The sequence below is a fragment of the Trachinotus anak genome, unplaced genomic scaffold (assembly GCF_046630095.1).
Source record: "Trachinotus anak isolate AG129_WGS33_773 ecotype Australia unplaced genomic scaffold, CSIRO_AGI_Tana_v1 ptg000015l, whole genome shotgun sequence".
NCBI lineage: Eukaryota > Metazoa > Chordata > Actinopteri > Carangiformes > Carangidae > Trachinotus > Trachinotus anak.
In genome coordinates this window covers 9,362,782-9,380,000 of record NW_027273866.1, presented here as the reverse complement: position 1 = coordinate 9,380,000, position 17,219 = coordinate 9,362,782, and the positions used below count along the sequence as shown (strand labels likewise).

The 17,219-nt window shown below is 42.4% G+C and overlaps 2 protein-coding genes across 2 annotated transcripts in view; one reads left to right on the top strand and one right to left on the bottom strand.

Moving 5' to 3' along the window:
* Positions 1 to 255, top strand: part of pccb (propionyl-CoA carboxylase subunit beta) — a 7,990-nt gene extending 7,735 nt beyond the window's left edge. Inside the window, exon 15 of the mRNA XM_071499143.1 lies at positions 1 to 255. This exon is cut by the window's left edge and continues 812 nt beyond it. The gene's annotated coding sequence lies outside the window, so the exon portion shown is untranslated.
* Positions 256 to 720: 465 nt separating this feature from the next.
* Positions 721 to 17,219, bottom strand: part of stag1a (STAG1 cohesin complex component a) — a 43,663-nt gene continuing 27,164 nt past the window's right edge. The window contains exons 2-32 of the mRNA XM_071499141.1: positions 16,177 to 16,407; positions 15,520 to 15,640; positions 15,121 to 15,276; positions 14,652 to 14,748; positions 14,452 to 14,528; positions 13,453 to 13,657; positions 12,761 to 12,912; positions 12,409 to 12,482; positions 12,111 to 12,234; positions 11,796 to 11,894; positions 11,624 to 11,703; positions 11,396 to 11,503; positions 11,052 to 11,166; positions 10,451 to 10,568; positions 10,133 to 10,236; positions 9,891 to 9,983; positions 9,318 to 9,611; positions 9,044 to 9,114; positions 8,383 to 8,551; positions 7,027 to 7,119; positions 6,180 to 6,354; positions 5,874 to 6,013; positions 5,405 to 5,506; positions 5,153 to 5,301; positions 4,290 to 4,418; positions 3,938 to 4,140; positions 3,638 to 3,806; positions 3,318 to 3,434; positions 3,082 to 3,196; positions 2,877 to 2,957; positions 721 to 2,382 (exon numbers count right to left, since the gene is read on the bottom strand). Of these exons, the coding sequence (XP_071355242.1) occupies positions 2,359 to 2,382; positions 2,877 to 2,957; positions 3,082 to 3,196; positions 3,318 to 3,434; positions 3,638 to 3,806; positions 3,938 to 4,140; positions 4,290 to 4,418; positions 5,153 to 5,301; positions 5,405 to 5,506; positions 5,874 to 6,013; positions 6,180 to 6,354; positions 7,027 to 7,119; positions 8,383 to 8,551; positions 9,044 to 9,114; positions 9,318 to 9,611; positions 9,891 to 9,983; positions 10,133 to 10,236; positions 10,451 to 10,568; positions 11,052 to 11,166; positions 11,396 to 11,503; positions 11,624 to 11,703; positions 11,796 to 11,894; positions 12,111 to 12,234; positions 12,409 to 12,482; positions 12,761 to 12,912; positions 13,453 to 13,657; positions 14,452 to 14,528; positions 14,652 to 14,748; positions 15,121 to 15,276; positions 15,520 to 15,640; positions 16,177 to 16,205 (3,783 nt within the window). The 5' untranslated portion in view covers positions 16,206 to 16,407 and the 3' untranslated portion in view covers positions 721 to 2,358. The remainder of the gene's footprint in view (positions 2,383 to 2,876; positions 2,958 to 3,081; positions 3,197 to 3,317; positions 3,435 to 3,637; positions 3,807 to 3,937; positions 4,141 to 4,289; positions 4,419 to 5,152; positions 5,302 to 5,404; positions 5,507 to 5,873; positions 6,014 to 6,179; positions 6,355 to 7,026; positions 7,120 to 8,382; positions 8,552 to 9,043; positions 9,115 to 9,317; positions 9,612 to 9,890; positions 9,984 to 10,132; positions 10,237 to 10,450; positions 10,569 to 11,051; positions 11,167 to 11,395; positions 11,504 to 11,623; positions 11,704 to 11,795; positions 11,895 to 12,110; positions 12,235 to 12,408; positions 12,483 to 12,760; positions 12,913 to 13,452; positions 13,658 to 14,451; positions 14,529 to 14,651; positions 14,749 to 15,120; positions 15,277 to 15,519; positions 15,641 to 16,176; positions 16,408 to 17,219) is intronic.

The window sequence follows — 17,219 nt, the reverse complement described above, 5'->3', positions numbered from 1 at the left end:
GATGCACTCCCTGTGTTCAACATCCTCCGTTTAGGTCAAGAAAAAGTCATTTTCTCAACCTGGACCTGTGCCTTCTCTCTCGGGCAGGCTCTGCTCTGCCATCTGTAAAATAAATCATGGACTCTACCGTGTGTGTTTTATCTACTTCTACCAATGCATTAGTATATGTGGTCAAACTAGTGTTTTTTTTTTTTTTTGACAAATATAAATGAGAATTGATCAGAAGAATAAAAAAGATGGTTTGGAATAAGTGGATGCCTGCTTTGTCCAATGTGTGTGAATATTCAGAGGTACCGTAGCTACGAGCATAATTAGTGACACTGTAGGACGATGACAAAGGTCAGAAATAATTAAGCAGTTAATTAGCTAGTGTCGTCATCTTTGTTTGGTAAATATGAAGCTACAGCATAGCTAAAGCTAATGTAAGCTAACTGCAACTGGGAAAACGACAAGCTTTTGTACAAACCTAATAAACTCCATCTACCAGCGCCTCTGAAGATAACAAATCAACGTGTTCTATTTTAGACACACACATTTATTTGAGTGTTTTTGTGGTTGCTTTGTCTTTTGGCTGTTGAAAGAAGAGGTCCCTTGAACCCGTACCCGGAAGACCAGCTCAGTAATCCATGCATGGGAATGTTTGTTGAATAACATTTTTAACAATAACAAAGAAGCAGCTGTTTTCACAGATGTGACACAGAAGGCACGCACAAACACTGGTCCATAAATCGATTACAGATTTTATTTTATTAAAAAGAATTTAGGTTCACAGAAAAAAAACTGACTTTTAGAGCATTTTAGGGCAACTGATGTCAACTGCACTGCAGAGAAGATCCAATTGTCTCTGATATTTACAGGAGGACTGCTAAGCCAGCCAATGAGGAAAAGTAAAAGACTGATTAAACAACAGAGGGTGAATAAAGATATGGCTGGACACATTCAAAACACATTCAAACAAATCTGTCAGACATAAAGATCCATCACTGCACTGGATATGAACAATGATAACAACAAATCTTGAACTCTGGATCAGTTAACACTGTTTTTGCAGGTGTATAAATCTAAGTAACTGGATTTGACCTGTAAAATGAACGAACCGAACAAATAATCTGCTGTAATACTGAACTGTGAAATCATTACAATCAGACCGTACAGCGCTTAAAAGATGGTGTCCCACAGCAACAATCTGAGCTTGGTAACCGTTAGATATGAGTTACAGGTGGAGGGGGAGGGGCTGGAATATACTGTAAGTATGTAGGCCACAATTTGGCAACGAACAAGATACATATTCAAGAAAAAGCTGTACAAACATCAGACAAAAACAAAAACACACTTGATTTAAAACTTTAGTACTAAAGCTACAGAATTCAAAATATGTTTATTGTCTTTTTTTAAAACTTTTTTTTTTACTTCAAAAAGCCATTATTCAGGATGTGTGTGTGTGTGTGTGTGTGTGTGTGCAGAAAGTTTCAAAGATTTGAGAGGGTGGGGCTTCTGTCTGAGGTCGGTAAAGGGTGCGGCTTCACCGTCACGCGACAACACTCGCTTTGCTTTGACATCACACACAAGACAGTTACATCACTTCCTCCGGGTCGGCCTACAGCTGTTGACCTCTGTGTGCATGTGCGACTACTCAACCATCGTCACCACCAACACGTTACACACGTATCACACACCAGCACCACCACACACAAGGACTCAGATGGCGAACGGGGAGAAAGGGAGGAGAGGGGTCGGTGGGTGGTAATAAGAGCAAAGATATAGAACATTTAGTATTGAGATCCTCTCTTTGTTGGACTGAACCAGACGGATCCAAGTGCGACACCAAAAGAAGAAAGGGGGGGTGGGAGGGGTGGGGCTGTACAGAGTGTAACGTTGCTCTGTGCTGCTGATCGCGAGCGGAACCAAACAACTGTACATCTGTGTAACAGGTAACCGTAAAAACTGCGAGTGCTCATTGGCTGGCTGCAGGGTGACGCAGCCAGAGCGCCATCAGAGCTACCGCTAAGAAGAGCTAAACCAACAGGCTGAGGAGGAACAGGAGGAACAATAGGAGCAGGATGAAGCTCTTGAATGATCCGGACTAGGTTCTGGATCCTCAAGCCCGTCTGATAAAAACAGAGCGGATCCTCGCTTAATGCTCTCAGGAGAGATCCATCCGATGTGGGACCCATCACTAGATCCACTTGACAAACATCCTTCCATCATGTCTTACAGAAAGAGAAAAGTACTTCGACAATGTTTTTTTTCTTTTTCTTCTTAAGAGTTTGATTGGCAGGTGATCTGGGTTAGACCCCGCCCTCATCTGTTTTACGCCTGATTTGGATCCTGATCTCAGGATCTTTGCCTCTTTCCGGATCAGAACATGGGCATGCTGAATCCCTGGGACGATGGAGAAGGAGACCATGTCAGAAAAGCAGTGAGGTGTATGGCTGTCTGCTCGAATGTCAAAAAGCTCTAATTCTACACATAGTGGCTTTAAAATGTGATTACAGTTTGAAGTTTAGGTTTAATGCTACATGTAATTTGAGATTAATGACCCATAAGGCTGCAACTAACGATTATAGATTCATCTGCAGATTCTTTTCTTGATAAATAATTTGGTCAGAAAATAGTGAAAAATCTCCACATCACAGTTTCACAAAGCCCAGGGTGACCAAAAAATTACATTGCTTTGTTCAACCAACAGTCCAAAAACATTTACTATCATAAAAGGCTAAAAAACAGCTAATATCCATATTTCAGTGGCTATAAACAGTGATTTTCCTGGAAAAAAGGATTAAATAATTATCAAAGCAGTTGCAGATTGACTTTCTGTCAACTGACTCATCTATTAACTTACTACTCGTTTCAAAGTTTTACAAAGTTTTACTTACCGACTCGTCCTCAATCATTGCTGCGGAGTCAAAGAAGTCGGGTCTTAATTCTGCTCTTTCACGTCTGTTCCTTGAAGGCGGCTGGGAGGGAAAAAAAACCCCAAAAGTTAAACATTTGATCAAGAAGAAAGAAATAAACAGGGTCTTTAGTACTTCTGTTGAAAGTCACAATTCAAATGTAGCGAGAGGAAGTGACATTACTAACCAGGTCGATCACCATAGTGTCTTCAAACTCCTCGTTCATGTCCTCCAGCTGACCCCGCGATGACATCATCACATCCTCGAAGATCGGCTCTGCATCATCCTCCATCAACCCGCGCCTACAGAGTCAGGGCCAAAACACAATTAGTTTATTTTTCCTTCCTATTAGTTTGTTAATTATTTTAAAAAAAAAACATGAAGTTGGTGAGCCAGGTTTCAGGTCAGGTTGAGCGTGCTTACACAGTCTGCCGGACGCCCTGATTGCTGCGTGACTTGATGTAGTTCATGCCCGTCCGGTCCTTCCTGTTCACCTCCTCCATCTTCTGCTGGCCGAGCCACGACATCTGCATCTGAGGACTGAGTGAGGACGACAAACACACTCCACTTTTATATCTAGTCTGTGTATTTGCTATTACAAAAAGGCTGAATTACCACAATAATACACAGATTTACATCAGTTCAATATGTATGAGTAAATGGATGAAAGGTGCTGAGTGAAACTGACACTCTCTGCCGTAATTATAAAGGGTAATTCAGCATCTGCATGTGAATGAACTCACTTGTGTACGAAGTCGTTCTCTGATCCGGGTTCTGAGTCCGGGTCTGGCATGTGTTCCGCTGGTCTGTTCTCTCTGAGGACTGTTGAGGTGAGCTGAGGAGTCTGCAGCGCCCCCGGTGTCTGTAGGGTGTCATTACGCATCATCCACGAGCCCTCCACGCTACTCTCCTCTGGAAATGAACACGGAGAGAGTTCACAGTTTCAGCAAGGTAACCATGTGCACGTCTCTTTTCCTGTGATGGTTTCAGTGCAGCCGAGCCAAACAAACAGGGTGGCCCTCGTCTCTGTACTGTCTGCTCACCCTCGATGCGCTTCTTGTGTAGCGGCGGTCGTCCCTTCTTGCTGCGGACTGAGCCGGTCTTGCTGCTGGAGCCTGACGTGACGGACATGTGGTCCTCGTCTCCTCCTGTCAGCAGGCTGTTCCTGTAGGAGATCAGCGGCAGCCACACGTCCTCCCTACGCTCCGACATGGACTCTGACATGAACTTCTCCAGATATGAGTGGCTGGGGAGACAGCCGGCAAATTAGCTTGACTCAGGATGATACCACTTATTCCATGGGGACTTAATCATAGATATCCCTTAATTACAAGACAGAAAAGGATCTATAATTGATGTGAATAATACAGTGTGAGGATATGACTAGACACTTACACTGTCTTTTTGTCCTGGCGGATTAGTTTGGAGGAGAATTCACTCAGGACCTCCAGGAAGGCCAGGTTGATGGGGGGAAACTCTGGTCCTCTGGGATTCTGGTACTTAAATGCAAACTCTATTCCATCCCTGATACAGGAAGGAGAGAAAGAGAGAGAAAGACAGACAGAGGGAGACAGGTGATGGTGAGAAAAAGAAGAAAATTATGTAAAAAGCAAAATAGAATTAGTCACAAAGGCACCAAAAGTTGCAGAAATAGAAAGCAACTTTCCTTTTTTTTTTTTTTTTTTTATGTTTTTACATTTATGACAAACTCTTGCATTCTTCTTGAAGTTACTTCTCTAACCTTTTGTTCTCACTTTAGCTTCAATCTATTGGACAATGAACTGACATTTCCTAGCTCATCTATGCTTTATCAATAAAGCATGCTGTGTGTGCAATGGAGGCTGTAGTACTAAGCAGATTTACAGATAGATTTGCACCATTGTTCTAAATAAAGTCTCCAATTTTTAAAAGAGAGAATTGTAAACATTTTATTTCTATTCTGGACTCAGTTGACTAAAGGTTTTGTTTATCTGTGTTCAATTTGGTCTTTCTGAACCTATTTTGGGACCTGAGATGCAGCTGGTGAATCTGGAGTTAGCCTGGTCATTACAAATCTTTAATGTTGTTAAGTTCCAACACCTAATACCTGATGTGTACATGTACGTGTGCTGAACTGCTACCTAACCTGATTTAAGTCAGCAATCTGATGTAAAATATTTTTACATAGCACATTTTCTTTTAATAATTTAGTTTTTCTTCTCCCCCTCCCAGTCTGATTTCAGCTGTGATCAGAGTCGAGGTTCAGTCATGGTTCTTACTTGTGCAGCGTGGCCACAGCCTCTCTGGTCTTGATCTGATCCAGGCCGAAGGTGAGAGCGAAGCGGCGGGCCAGCTCCTTGATGCCGCTCACGTGAGACGATGTTCGGTCCAGGTTGGGACCCTGATCCTGCAGCAGCTCGTTGAACAGCTGAAACGCGCGCACAAACACACAGGGATTAGCGCATTGAGTGTTTATGGTTGAGCACGTGAGAGCGTTGGCGGCCTGTGCGAGGTGTGTGTCGCTGTCTCACCTGCTGCAGACTGAGGATGAGTGTCTTGGCACAGAGAATCTTGTCCGTCTGTCTGGTTTTACTGAGAGTCTCCTTGATGATGTCTCCATAATCATTATAATACTGAGGCAGAGAAAGGAAACAGTGCAAGCAAATTCAATCTTGTGTCTTATCTATAAATTTTCATCAATCCAAATCAAATCCTCCCACCCTTGGTTACTTTTTTTGGTTTGTTTTTAAGAATTTTTATCTTCTAAAGCTCCTTCTGTTTTACATTCATTTCAGTTCTTTCATTTTTCTGTTTTGTCATCACCCCTGTACCCTGTCTCTCTGATAACTAAAATAATTACAATGATAAATCAGCTACGCCCTAGAAAATGGCTGTAAACTACACCCAAGGTTAGAAATGACTGCTTTTTTAAAGTCTCCTTAACCCTCGACTGCGTTTCCCTATAGCTGTCTTTCTTTCACGGATATCACAAACACACACCTTCATGTAGTGTTTGAAGATGTCAGCAGCAGCGGGCATGTCTACAATGTCGTAGATGATGAGTTTGCAGAAAGCAGCGAGCAGGTTTCTCCTCTTGTGGAGAGCCTCGATCTTGTTGGCCTCGTCCTCCTCGTCTCCCTCTACAGGCGCGCACACAGAAGTGGAGACAGTTACAAAAAAGAAGAGGAAGACATTTAACAAATGGGGCCATTTAGTAGTTACTGGTAGTAGTAGTTTTTCAAAATATCTTTAAGCTTATCTGCTTATCTGCTGTGCCCCGTAAAAAATTCTCTCTCTCTCTCTCACCCATGCTCTGGCTCTCATCATCCTGGTCGATGAAGACGTGGTCCAGGACGAAGTTGAGAAGCTCGTTCTGCAGAGTGCTGTCTGGGTTGAAGACCAGCGGCTGGAGGCCTTCCCTGCCGCCAGAGGTCAGCTGGTGACTGAAGATCATCAGCAGGTCGCAGAGAAGCATGAACGCCTTGAGGCACAAAGAGTTATGGTTTGACAGAGAATCTGACCTGTTCAATGATAGAACTGCAGATCCCTGAAAACATGATTGTTATGGTGAAATAACATTTGTTATTGTTATCGTTGAGACAGAGAACTTCAAAATAAACACTGCATGGTTGCGGGAATTCTGACAGAAAGTACTGACGCCATTGTTTTTTTGGTGAACGTGTACATAAAGGTTACAATATATGTTTATTTAGCATGTTTCTTGGTTCCTATTTTAACATCTAAATAAATATGTAAACTACACAAATAAATAAATAAATAAATTAAACAAATAAATTAAAAATATCACTCTTTAGTTGAAGCTTATTCTTCAAAACAATAAATAGCAAAACATGGAAAATGACAGAAAATACAGAACATGTGTATTAAGGTCCTTAAAAATGTTTTCAACACAATAATTCAGTTTTCTGTATCATCCAGAACTAGAATTAGCTTCATCAGTGAAACTGTCATCAAAATATCAGATATTGTTACTAATTTGTAATGACACTTTTTATTTTTTAACACCGTTAACTCCGTTTTTCACTCTTAAAAACATGTTTCAGACATTAATGTCCACACTCAGCTGTTTTCATACTGTTTTATTTCCTTCACAGTGAAGCTGGAGCTGCTGATATCAGGTGTGTGCTGTTACCTGCTCTTTAACTGGGGTGTTGACATTGGACAGGCACTGCTGGCACACAGCCAGGAAAGACTTCACCACTCTCCTGAGAGCCACGAGGTCATCCTGCGTACACACATGTACACGGACACACACATCATTAGCCATGTGTCACAAATAATGAGCGCTTTAATAGGAATCAATAGTAAACAGCGGTATCAGTCAGACTAAACGTCTGGCCCTGGCTAACTGCACCAATGAAGAAATCAAACTTTAATGATTTTAATCCATCATCAGCCAACTTCACTGACGCACAAGAGTCAATACACTTGTCGCTGCAGGTCACAGAGCACAGCGGGACACAGGAGACTCATCGACTATTCATGATTATGTTTCTTTTTTATTCTTTACAGGAGATTATATAGAGCAATCTGCATAATTCAAATATTAATGGTCCACAGACTAAAAATGCTACTGACATATAGTACAGTGGATGTAATAACTACTGGTGTCACTGGCATTTTATACTAATTCTGGCTGCTTGTTTTTTACATACTATAAGCTCAATCAATTAGCTGATAGATAATTAATCCGCAATAATTTCGAAAATTTATCAATTATTTAAGTCATTTTTTAAGCAAAAAAAGATTCACAGATTTCAGCTTCTCAAATATGAACATTTGCTGTAAAGTGAACTAATAATAAGCTGTTTGTCTTTGGCCTCTATGAGAGGATACTGAATATATTTGGGTTTTGAACTGAATGCGTTTTTTCTCAATTTGCCCAGATTTTATGGGCATATATGTAAAGCACTTTAAATTATCTTGTTAAAATAAATCCGCCAGACATTTCATTTACAGGCCAAATGATTCATAGATTGATTGACAAAATAATCATCAAAATGAAAATAAGCTTCAGTTGCAGCTCTAGTTAACACTGAAGAATGAAGTGACATACATGGGTGCGCATGAGGAATCTTTAAGCTCCTGTAGGTCAGAGAGCAGAACCATTAAGATCCATCTTTCAACTTAAAATAGTGCACTGTGGGAAAGGGACAAACCCTCCCCAGCCAATGGATCAGAGGTTAAACTGTCTTGGACGTTTGGGCTTCAGTCCATTGCAAAGATAAGAGCCTTGGGATCTGGAGCCTCTGTGCAGAGTTGTAGTGTTAAATGAGATAGATTGGGGGTAAGCCCCTGGATCAGGGGTAAGCATCCTGTCTGATAGTCTGATGGATTTCTACACCTAAGCTGAACATCTCTGCAGCAAGACAGATAAGCTTCTGTCCCTGTGGGCCACTGATGCTCAGACGTAGCAACCTCAACTCTGAGCCCCTAACCAAAGATAAACCTGGTGTGTGTAGTGTTTTGAGGTCTGTCAGTCCAGCACCTTGCTGGGAGCCCCCTCTGTAATCTTGACCAGCTGCCAGAGGATGGAGTAGTGGGAGCACTGCAGGGCCTGGACGGCTATCTGCTCTGGCATGGAGCCCTGCTCGATGCCCGCCTTCAGCAGCCGGTAACAGTTCCCAAACAAATCCCACCGCGTCAGGTCATGAGCACTGAGGCAGGAAACAAGAGGAAAACACATTAGATTTCACAGTCAGTTAAATCATCAAGTTTATTTAGTTTTACTGTACCTTCTGAATAGACACATATGTTTTTTCATCTTTCTGCTTTCTGTTAGTATATTCTGTTAGCTGTAGCTGAAATAATTTGTTTATTCATCAGCAAAAAAAAAACAAAAAACAAAAAAACCCACCAATTTTGATAACTGGATAATCGTTTAAATAATTTTACAAGCAAAAATGCAAAACATTGTCTAGTTTCAGTTTCTCAATTATGAGGATTTGCTGCTTTTCTTTGTTGATAGTAAACTGATGATCTCGCAGTGGATATTTTCCCTATTTTCTGACATTTCTTTTTACCTCGGGGATTAATCAATGAATCCAGAAAACAATCAGAAAATTAAATCAAAATGAAAATAATCGTTATTTTAGACAGGTTAGACAGGTTAGACAGGTTGAAAGTAAGAAGTTAAGAGAGAATCGTACTTGTGGAAGGCTGTGAGTCTCTTGAGAGTAGATAAAACATTGTAGATATCGTCATCGTCGGCCTCTTCAGCCTAGAGCGTAAAAAACACCGGTTAGTACACAAACACACAACTATGACATATATGATGTTCACAGTACGTTTTTGTTTTTGGTATTTTTCCCTTATTTAAATAGAGAGAGTAGAGGTAAAGACTAAATTTCAATGGCATGACAAAACACACCCTTTTTTCACTAATCCCCTTCAAAACCACACCTCCTCTTCCTCCCATCATACCTCCTGCAGCAGCTCTTCGACCGAATGTGCGAATCGATCGGTCATCTCGTCGATGAGCTGCGAGCGGGCGATGTCCACGCGGTTCATGATGGTGTACTCTTCGGAGCAGAGGATGCTGTAGGTCTTGCTGCAGGCTTCCAGCACGTCGGTTTCAATGTGCTTCTCCACCACCAGCCGGATCTGCTTCAGCAGAGCGTCCAGGTGCTTCTCCATGCGCCCGGCGCTGTACACGTCCAGGTCGAAGTACTGGGGGATCTGCAGCAGGTTGGCTACCTTCTCTGAGTCTGCCTGATACTGTGGGGGAGGGGACAGAGAGACAGAACTTTAGATAAACAAGACTTACAGACGCACAGCGGCAGTGAAGTGAAAGAGAGACCCATCAATCAACACCTGATGCTTTGATTCTGTTTCTCACTATTTAGCCAGCACACTTGTCCTGAGTGGCGTATCGTCAATAATGCTTCTCACTTCTTGATCAATTATTTCGACAAACCAGTCATTCACCTGCCCGCTCATTAATCAGCACTGTGTGGCCATGTGCACGCTGCAGGCTGGAGCCTGGGAGAGTCTTACCTTGGACAAGAGCATGGGCAGAGCCATGATGAAATGCTCAGTCAGTTTGTTCTTGTCGTCTATCTGGGTCTTCCTCTCCTTTGCCGTCAGCACCTGAACGAACAAACACAAAACTTGGGGTCAAAATTTGACAACATGTGAACAGAGAGTCTTTAAGTCCGGCAAGGCTCCTGTTGGCAGGTAAATATTCACCTGACCTCTCATCACAATAACAGTGTATGATGTGTGTATACTTCACCTACCCGTTTGCCGGTGCCTCTGCCCACAGGTGGGTGTGCCTCTGCTGCCTGTCGGATGGTGCACACCATCAGCTCTATCAGCGCACTCTCCTGTCTGTCTGACAGCACTGCAGAGATGGACAGGAGGGAAGGAGATGGAGCAAAGGAGAGACAGAGAGAGAAAGAGAGACAAACAGAGAAGGATTAGAGGAGAGTTTCAAGGAACAAGATATTATTGCATCATCTCACGTAGTTGCTTTTCAGCTGTGAAGTAGCCTGCAGCCAATTCACAGGCTTAAAAAGAGAACAGGATGTGTGTGTGTGTGTGTGTGTTTGTCTTACCCTCCTCTCCTTGCACTGGCTCCTCCAGCAGAAGCTCAGTCATACACTCCCAGTCTTTCAGCAGCTCCTGAGAGCTTTCCCACAGCGAGTCAACAAGGTAGGCTGCATGCTCATGGAGCTACACACACACAGAAAGAAACTCAGTTCATGTGAACACTTTGAAGTAACTCTGTGAAAACTCTGAGATGATGTAGTATGTGCCCTAACCACTCGGCTATCGGGTCGCCACAGAATCTTTCTAAAGCTGTCCTCATCATTCCTGGTACCTCACACGTAGCAGAGTAAAATGTCATCCACCAATCAAGTGACTGGCTTTAATATCATCAGCCAGGGCAGGACGATGAATATTTCTCAGTGGCAGTAGGTGTCAAGTCTATAACAATGTTCACTTATCAGTTTTGTTGTTTTACTATATTCTACCACACCAGAGGGAAACTAAAACAATATATTATTTTAAAAGATAATTAAATCATTAAATATCAATCACACTTGTGCATCCACAGCATGTTTAACTTGTCGTGTGTATGGTGTAAAGTGTGTGCATATGCATGTCTGCATCATGTGTAATAGCAGTAAATATTAAAGTGCTGGTGAGTGTTACCTCGCTCTCCAAAAAGAAAAGCACCAGCATGCGGATGAGATTTCCATTGGGACTGCTCCTCCCTCTGCGCTTCGCCAGCGCTTCCTCAGCCTGTGGGTCATGACGACTGAACAACCTGACGGAGCGAGAGAGAGGAGAGTGAGAGGGAGACGGAGAAGCGTACACACTTTTATTAAACTGCAAATAAGAAACCCCATCCATTCAACACAACCACAAAAAACCCCCCAAAAAAAACAGCGTCACACTGACTTTGAACACTGACGCAGCTGAATGTGATGCTCTACATTATTTCAAATTGGCTTCTACAGATGGTTACATGACAAGAGACGTCAGCGTGGACTCACTTCCTGTGCAGGAATTCTCCAGCGGCGACAGCCACGGGCCGGTGGGCAGAATAGACCAGGTGGTACACGTTCTCACAGTCCTCATTGGACAGGGCGTCTTCACTGCCCCTGCAACAGACAATCAATCAGTAAAACTTCATGAAGAATAACACAGTACAACGCAGAATTTCTTACACTGTGAAGACTCAAATTGGTGCTTTTTAGTGTAAAAGTATCAAAGCTACTCACTGCAGGATGAGTGTGACCAGTCGGATGGCCTCCACAGCCACATCATACTCCTTATCCAGTGTCATTGAGACTATACGGTCCTGTCAAAACACACCAGAGTTTTTCTGCTCAGTTCTTCAGTCCACTCTCTTAAAAGCAGCATGGTGCCTATTTTCATTCTTGCAGGCGTTACCTTGAAGCGGTTGGTGAAAAGCTCTAGCTTGGGAAACAGTTCTCGGTTTGTGTACAGGTTCTGCAGAGCCTTCAGGCACTTTAGACGCACCTCTCCTTGCTGGAAAAGCGAGAGACGATTAAAAACATCTCAAAGAAAAGCAGACCCAAGTGGGGATTAAAGGCCTAAAGCTTTTCTGTGTTGGTGTGAGAATCATCACACTAAATCACACACGTCCACTAAAATCAATTCAGCAGTGGGCGCACCGAAATATCAACAACACAGCAGCCAAGCCCCAAGGAAATAATGACGGAGAAACTGTGCGGTTGTTCTCACCCTGTCGTGTAGTGTCCAACCAACATATTTCAGGTAACTATCGTTAAGAAAAGCATCGCTGTACATCTTCATCCACACTCCGATCTCTTCAATACAGATGGCTCTGATCTCTGCAATTGCGTCCCTGGGAAGTAAGCAGAGCACAATTATCACCATCAGGCAGAAATCAGTCATGTTTGACTTTTATTAACGTCTGTGGTCACCATTATCATCCTTTTAGCCACATGGTGAAATTAAACAAGATCAAAAAACATATTTGTCAAAGGTGAAATCAGCAGTCAACAGTCAGGAGGTGTACCTGTAGCGATGCACAAAGATTCCCTTGAAGATGGAGTTCATCATATTCTCTATTTCGTCTTGGTTTTCCTGAAGCTGCAAAGAGAAAACGAACAAGCTACAGACAAGCAAACATTCTGATATACAGCAAAGCAGTGCTAATGATCACAACTGTTATGGCAAAATATTAGCACTGATGATTTCAAGGAACTCATTTTTTGGTTGGGGAATTGAAACATTTTCTTCAGGCTACACTTCTACTGTTGCTGATGAACCAATATCCTAAGATTATTATTAAAAATACTTCAGATTCTTCCCCACTCCTCTACATGTCCTTCATTTCTCTGAAAAGTCACATCGAACACTGTCCCAACCTCCTTCCTCTTCTGTAGCAGCAGCTCCAGCTTCTCATTGGCTCGTTTGCCGGCGATCTTGTTCCTCTCTGCCTCGTACTGTCTCTGGGTGTTGTCTTGGTGAATGCTCAGGTTCAGCGCTACGTTCACCAGCGCTGTCATCAGCTTCATTGCTACACACACACACACACACACACACACACACACACACACACAAAAAATTACACATGAGACTGAATAATAAATACACACTCAGATGCTACAGGCCTCTCCTCCTGGGAAATAAGTTTTTGATGTAACATTTTCTGTCTCTTGTAAAAGACAAGATTAAATTGTTAATTATATAGAAGTATATGACACACAGGTCACAGCTAACCTTCCCTTTTCACTGCGATACATAAAATAGGCAGATTCAAATATATCAATAGCGTGAAGATGTAAAAGTGAGGCAGTTGTAAATTAAAACTGAAGCAACAAGTTTCCTTTTCATCGTAAATGTCACTGGTTTTTAATCATTTTGAGGTAATTTAAACAGCTTTGAACACATTTATAAGATGCAGTGTTTTCATTATGACATCAGTGATGTCATCATTGACTGCCGGCCAGTGTGGAGGTCTGTGCAACTCACTGAATTACCGTATAGCAAAAGGCTCTACTAATAAACGTCTGCTTGTTGCTGTGGCGATAAGAAGCCGTGAAGCTGGTGCGGTCACCTGCTAATGTGGAGGTGTGTCTGAAGGCTCGCACTTGAGAGTCAGACAGGCCGGTGAGGAGGGAGATCACCGTGTCCATCATGTACTCGTCGTAGATGATGCTGTACTGGCACTGACGGATCAAGACGCTGATGAACTCGCAGAAGTTGTAGCGGAACTTCTTCCACATGGGCCCGGGCATGGTGAGGGGATAATCCCCGCTGTCCTGTTGACAGAAAACACAGAAAGATCAGACAGACTGTATCCACACTATCTGGTTCCAGTCTCTGTGCTGGCAGGCGTCCATCCTGCTGAAGTGTTTTTGAGCAAAAGAAACTTTTATTATTTTTTTTTTTTTGCAGGTGTTAAAAGGTTCATAACTCAATATTTACTTCAATGTGCTTTGAAGAAAATCTCCTCTCTACTTTTTCAAATCTGACCTTTCAGATTTTAATTTACAAATGATCGCATCCAATTTGTGTCTTAAGACTGTTTGATCATTCGCTGCTGTTAAACCATAAAATGGATGTGCTGGCAGAGGCACAGCTGTGTGTGAGCAGGGGACATGGTTTTAATAGCATGGACACTGTTGCTCATTCTCTTCTGGCCGTGGTTACGATCACATTTGTTACCAATGAAGGGGGCCAGAGCCCCCTTTCATCTGTTCGACCGCAGCCATTTGTTATTCTCTGCTCTGCTTATACGTCATTGCCAGAAATGTGTCGTGTTGTGAGAAGCTGGTGAAAAACTTGAAAAGTGAAAAACTGATGTGAGAGTAATTTCAATTAACTTTGGCATTTCAGCTAACATTATCCAACATCCACTTGAAGCATTCATTAATCTTGTGGAGGATTAATCCTGCTGTAACCAGGACCTGAGGAGAGATCACACTGTGTATGCAGCTTCTCCAGAAAGGCGATATATTTAGAGAGCTAATAAATGCAGACATGCATTCCTGCAACAGACGTATTATTTTTACTTGAGCGTTAATTCCTCTCTCTGACAGAGGCAGACATTTACCTCATCAAACTCCTCGGTCATCTTACGGATGATCTCAGCGTTCTGCATGTTCCTGAACATCTCGATCCTCACAGTGCCTGGTTACACAACAAGAATGACACACAGTCAGGTTCAGATTTGTTATTCAGCTCGCACAGACACACACAACAACAGGTTTCAGTAGAGGAGCCCTGTGATTACAGTAGTTTTAGTCATCTCACCTTTGCACCCTGAGCACTGGATGAAAAAATTGATGAGGTCCAGCAGTGCCAAGTCTCGGTCCTGCTTGTACGATTCGATCCACTCGTCCACCACAGACTGTACACACACACAGCAAGAAACACACACAATCACAACATTGAGAATTTAAAACAGCTCCTTCTCCATTGTAAAAACTATTTTCCCAAGGGAGAGAAAACAGACCCCTGAACAACAGGAGCACAGGTGCAAACACAAATATGCTCTGTTATGATAAAACCATCGGGTTTCACATTCACAGCATGAAGAACCACAGCTCAGGGGACCAGACTGAGAGGTCTGATTATTTACAAGTGCTGCTGAACCTGAGCCCAAGACAGAGTTTTTAGAAGAAACCTCTTGTATTTGATTGAATCATAAATATATTTCGCATGTTTATATTTTGAGTTTGGAAGTTTATAAAAAAAGAAAAACACAACTACGTTCACACACCTGCATGGCGCTCTTGCCCAGTTTGACCACTTCAAACAGAGTGACGGGGTCTCCGCCGTCTCCGTTATGTTGAGCCACACCGTTGGCTTTCCCTCGCCCTCTGGTGACTCCCAGAGTCTTGTCTGTTGGCGACTTTCGAGGCTTCTTATTGGACGTCTGTGGAGAAGGGGAAATGTCAAATACACAGAGAGGTATAAACTCGATTTCACTAAGAAACTCCTGTACACGCACTGGGGCTTTAGGAGCTCGTTTCCACCCCTATTCACACAATACACACATGCACACACACACTGGTACAATCAAAAACAGAGACAGTCACACACAAAGCCACATTGTTAACCAGGATTTTCTCACTAATTTGCTGTTTTCTGGTCACACACTCCACTGACAGACTCATACCGGGGGTTGTTTTCCAGGCCTCCCTCGCTTCTTCTTCCCTTTTGCCTCTGGATCTTCCATCTCACTCATGCTCATACTTAAACCCACTGTGTCTGTTGCCCCAGACTCATTGGACGAGTCCCTAAGGGAGAAAAACACAGAACATGTGTGATTCACATGCGTCCAAAGCTTTTATTCATCCACACAAGAGCAAATGTGGAAACGTTCAGTTCTAAGATGACAAAACTCTAAACAAAAGTGAAACTTCAGGGATGAAAAGAAAACCAAACTGTTTGCTTTAGTAAAATATGAACACACTTACGTGTGTTTTCACATATTGAGCAAAGATCATATGTGTTTTTGAGATTTGAACACACGTCTGAGAAAAACTGAACAAAGGTTTGGGTATAAAACAAGTTTCAATAGGCACCACAGATGGGTTATGATTTTAGTCACATCCACTCCTAAAAATAACTTTTTAATACCACACGGAACACAATTTAATAATTATTTCCTGGTCATATTACCTTGAATTATTTATTACCATATATTTATTACAAGTATTACATCTCAGCATATGACAATAGTTCTTAATAACATAATTAATTAAATGAAAACAATCTGGACTGTGGCAGAAAATGGACTGATGGATTAACCAATGAAAAATGTTTCACTCACTGTAGGACAGGGAGCTCCGATGTGATCATCCTGCTCGGGTGGGGAAGTGGTTAGGTGTGTAACTGTGTTTGTGTGCGAGTGCAGGACCGAATGTGTTTCAGGTCCAAAGATGGAGGTACAAGAAGGCAGCTCTGTCGGGGGGGGAAAGGTCTAGGAGGGCAGGAGGGAGGAGAGGCTCCAGGACGGACGGCTCTCAACTTGCTGCGACTTAAATTTAACTCTGTTCAGCTCCTGGAAAAAACAACACAAACAAATCCAGCCTGTAAGAATCACCGAGTGTGCAACAGCAATACAGTGTGTGCAACAGTGAAGCATGTCCACATAACAAAAACATTTAAGGTAAACTGTCAAGTTATTAATGAGGTAAAAAAGTTAAAATCATTTCAGATCACTGATGATTTAATAATTAAACCAGGACAAATAACTGCTCAGGATGCTTTATACAACAATATACTCCTGACAGGTTGTATAGACATCACACAGGCATCAGTGTCCACAGTGTCACAATTGTAAAATGTCACAGAAAGCAGAGACAGACAGCCCTGTCTGTCACTGTGGCGGATGAGGCTGTGGAGGTGGAAATAGGGAGAGGAGGACACCAACTGGTCGCTTTGAGAACTACAACAGCAAAATATTGTGGGACATGCAGGGAGGTTTGGCTCAGGAGTGTTGTTGACAAACAATTTCAGCACCACACTGAGATTTAAAAATGCATCAGAGTTCATCAGTTTAATGGACTTCTGCTCAAAACTTGAGCAAAAGTCACATTGTGACATTGTACCAAGTTAAACTTTGTGAAAAGTACTGATAAAATCACCATGACTCGATCAAAGTGTTGCCCTCTGGTTAAAAAAAAAAAAAAAGTTAAAAAAAAAAAAAAAAGTGTCTCTGTTTCACAAATGCAGGAGACAAATATGATTCCCAGCTAAAAATGGCCTAAATTGTGAGAAATCCCAGGTGCCACAAATGATGCAAACTCCATGAAACAATCCCAAAATGCCTTGCAGCCATGGCTGATAATAAGGGTCAATTCTCATTTAGAA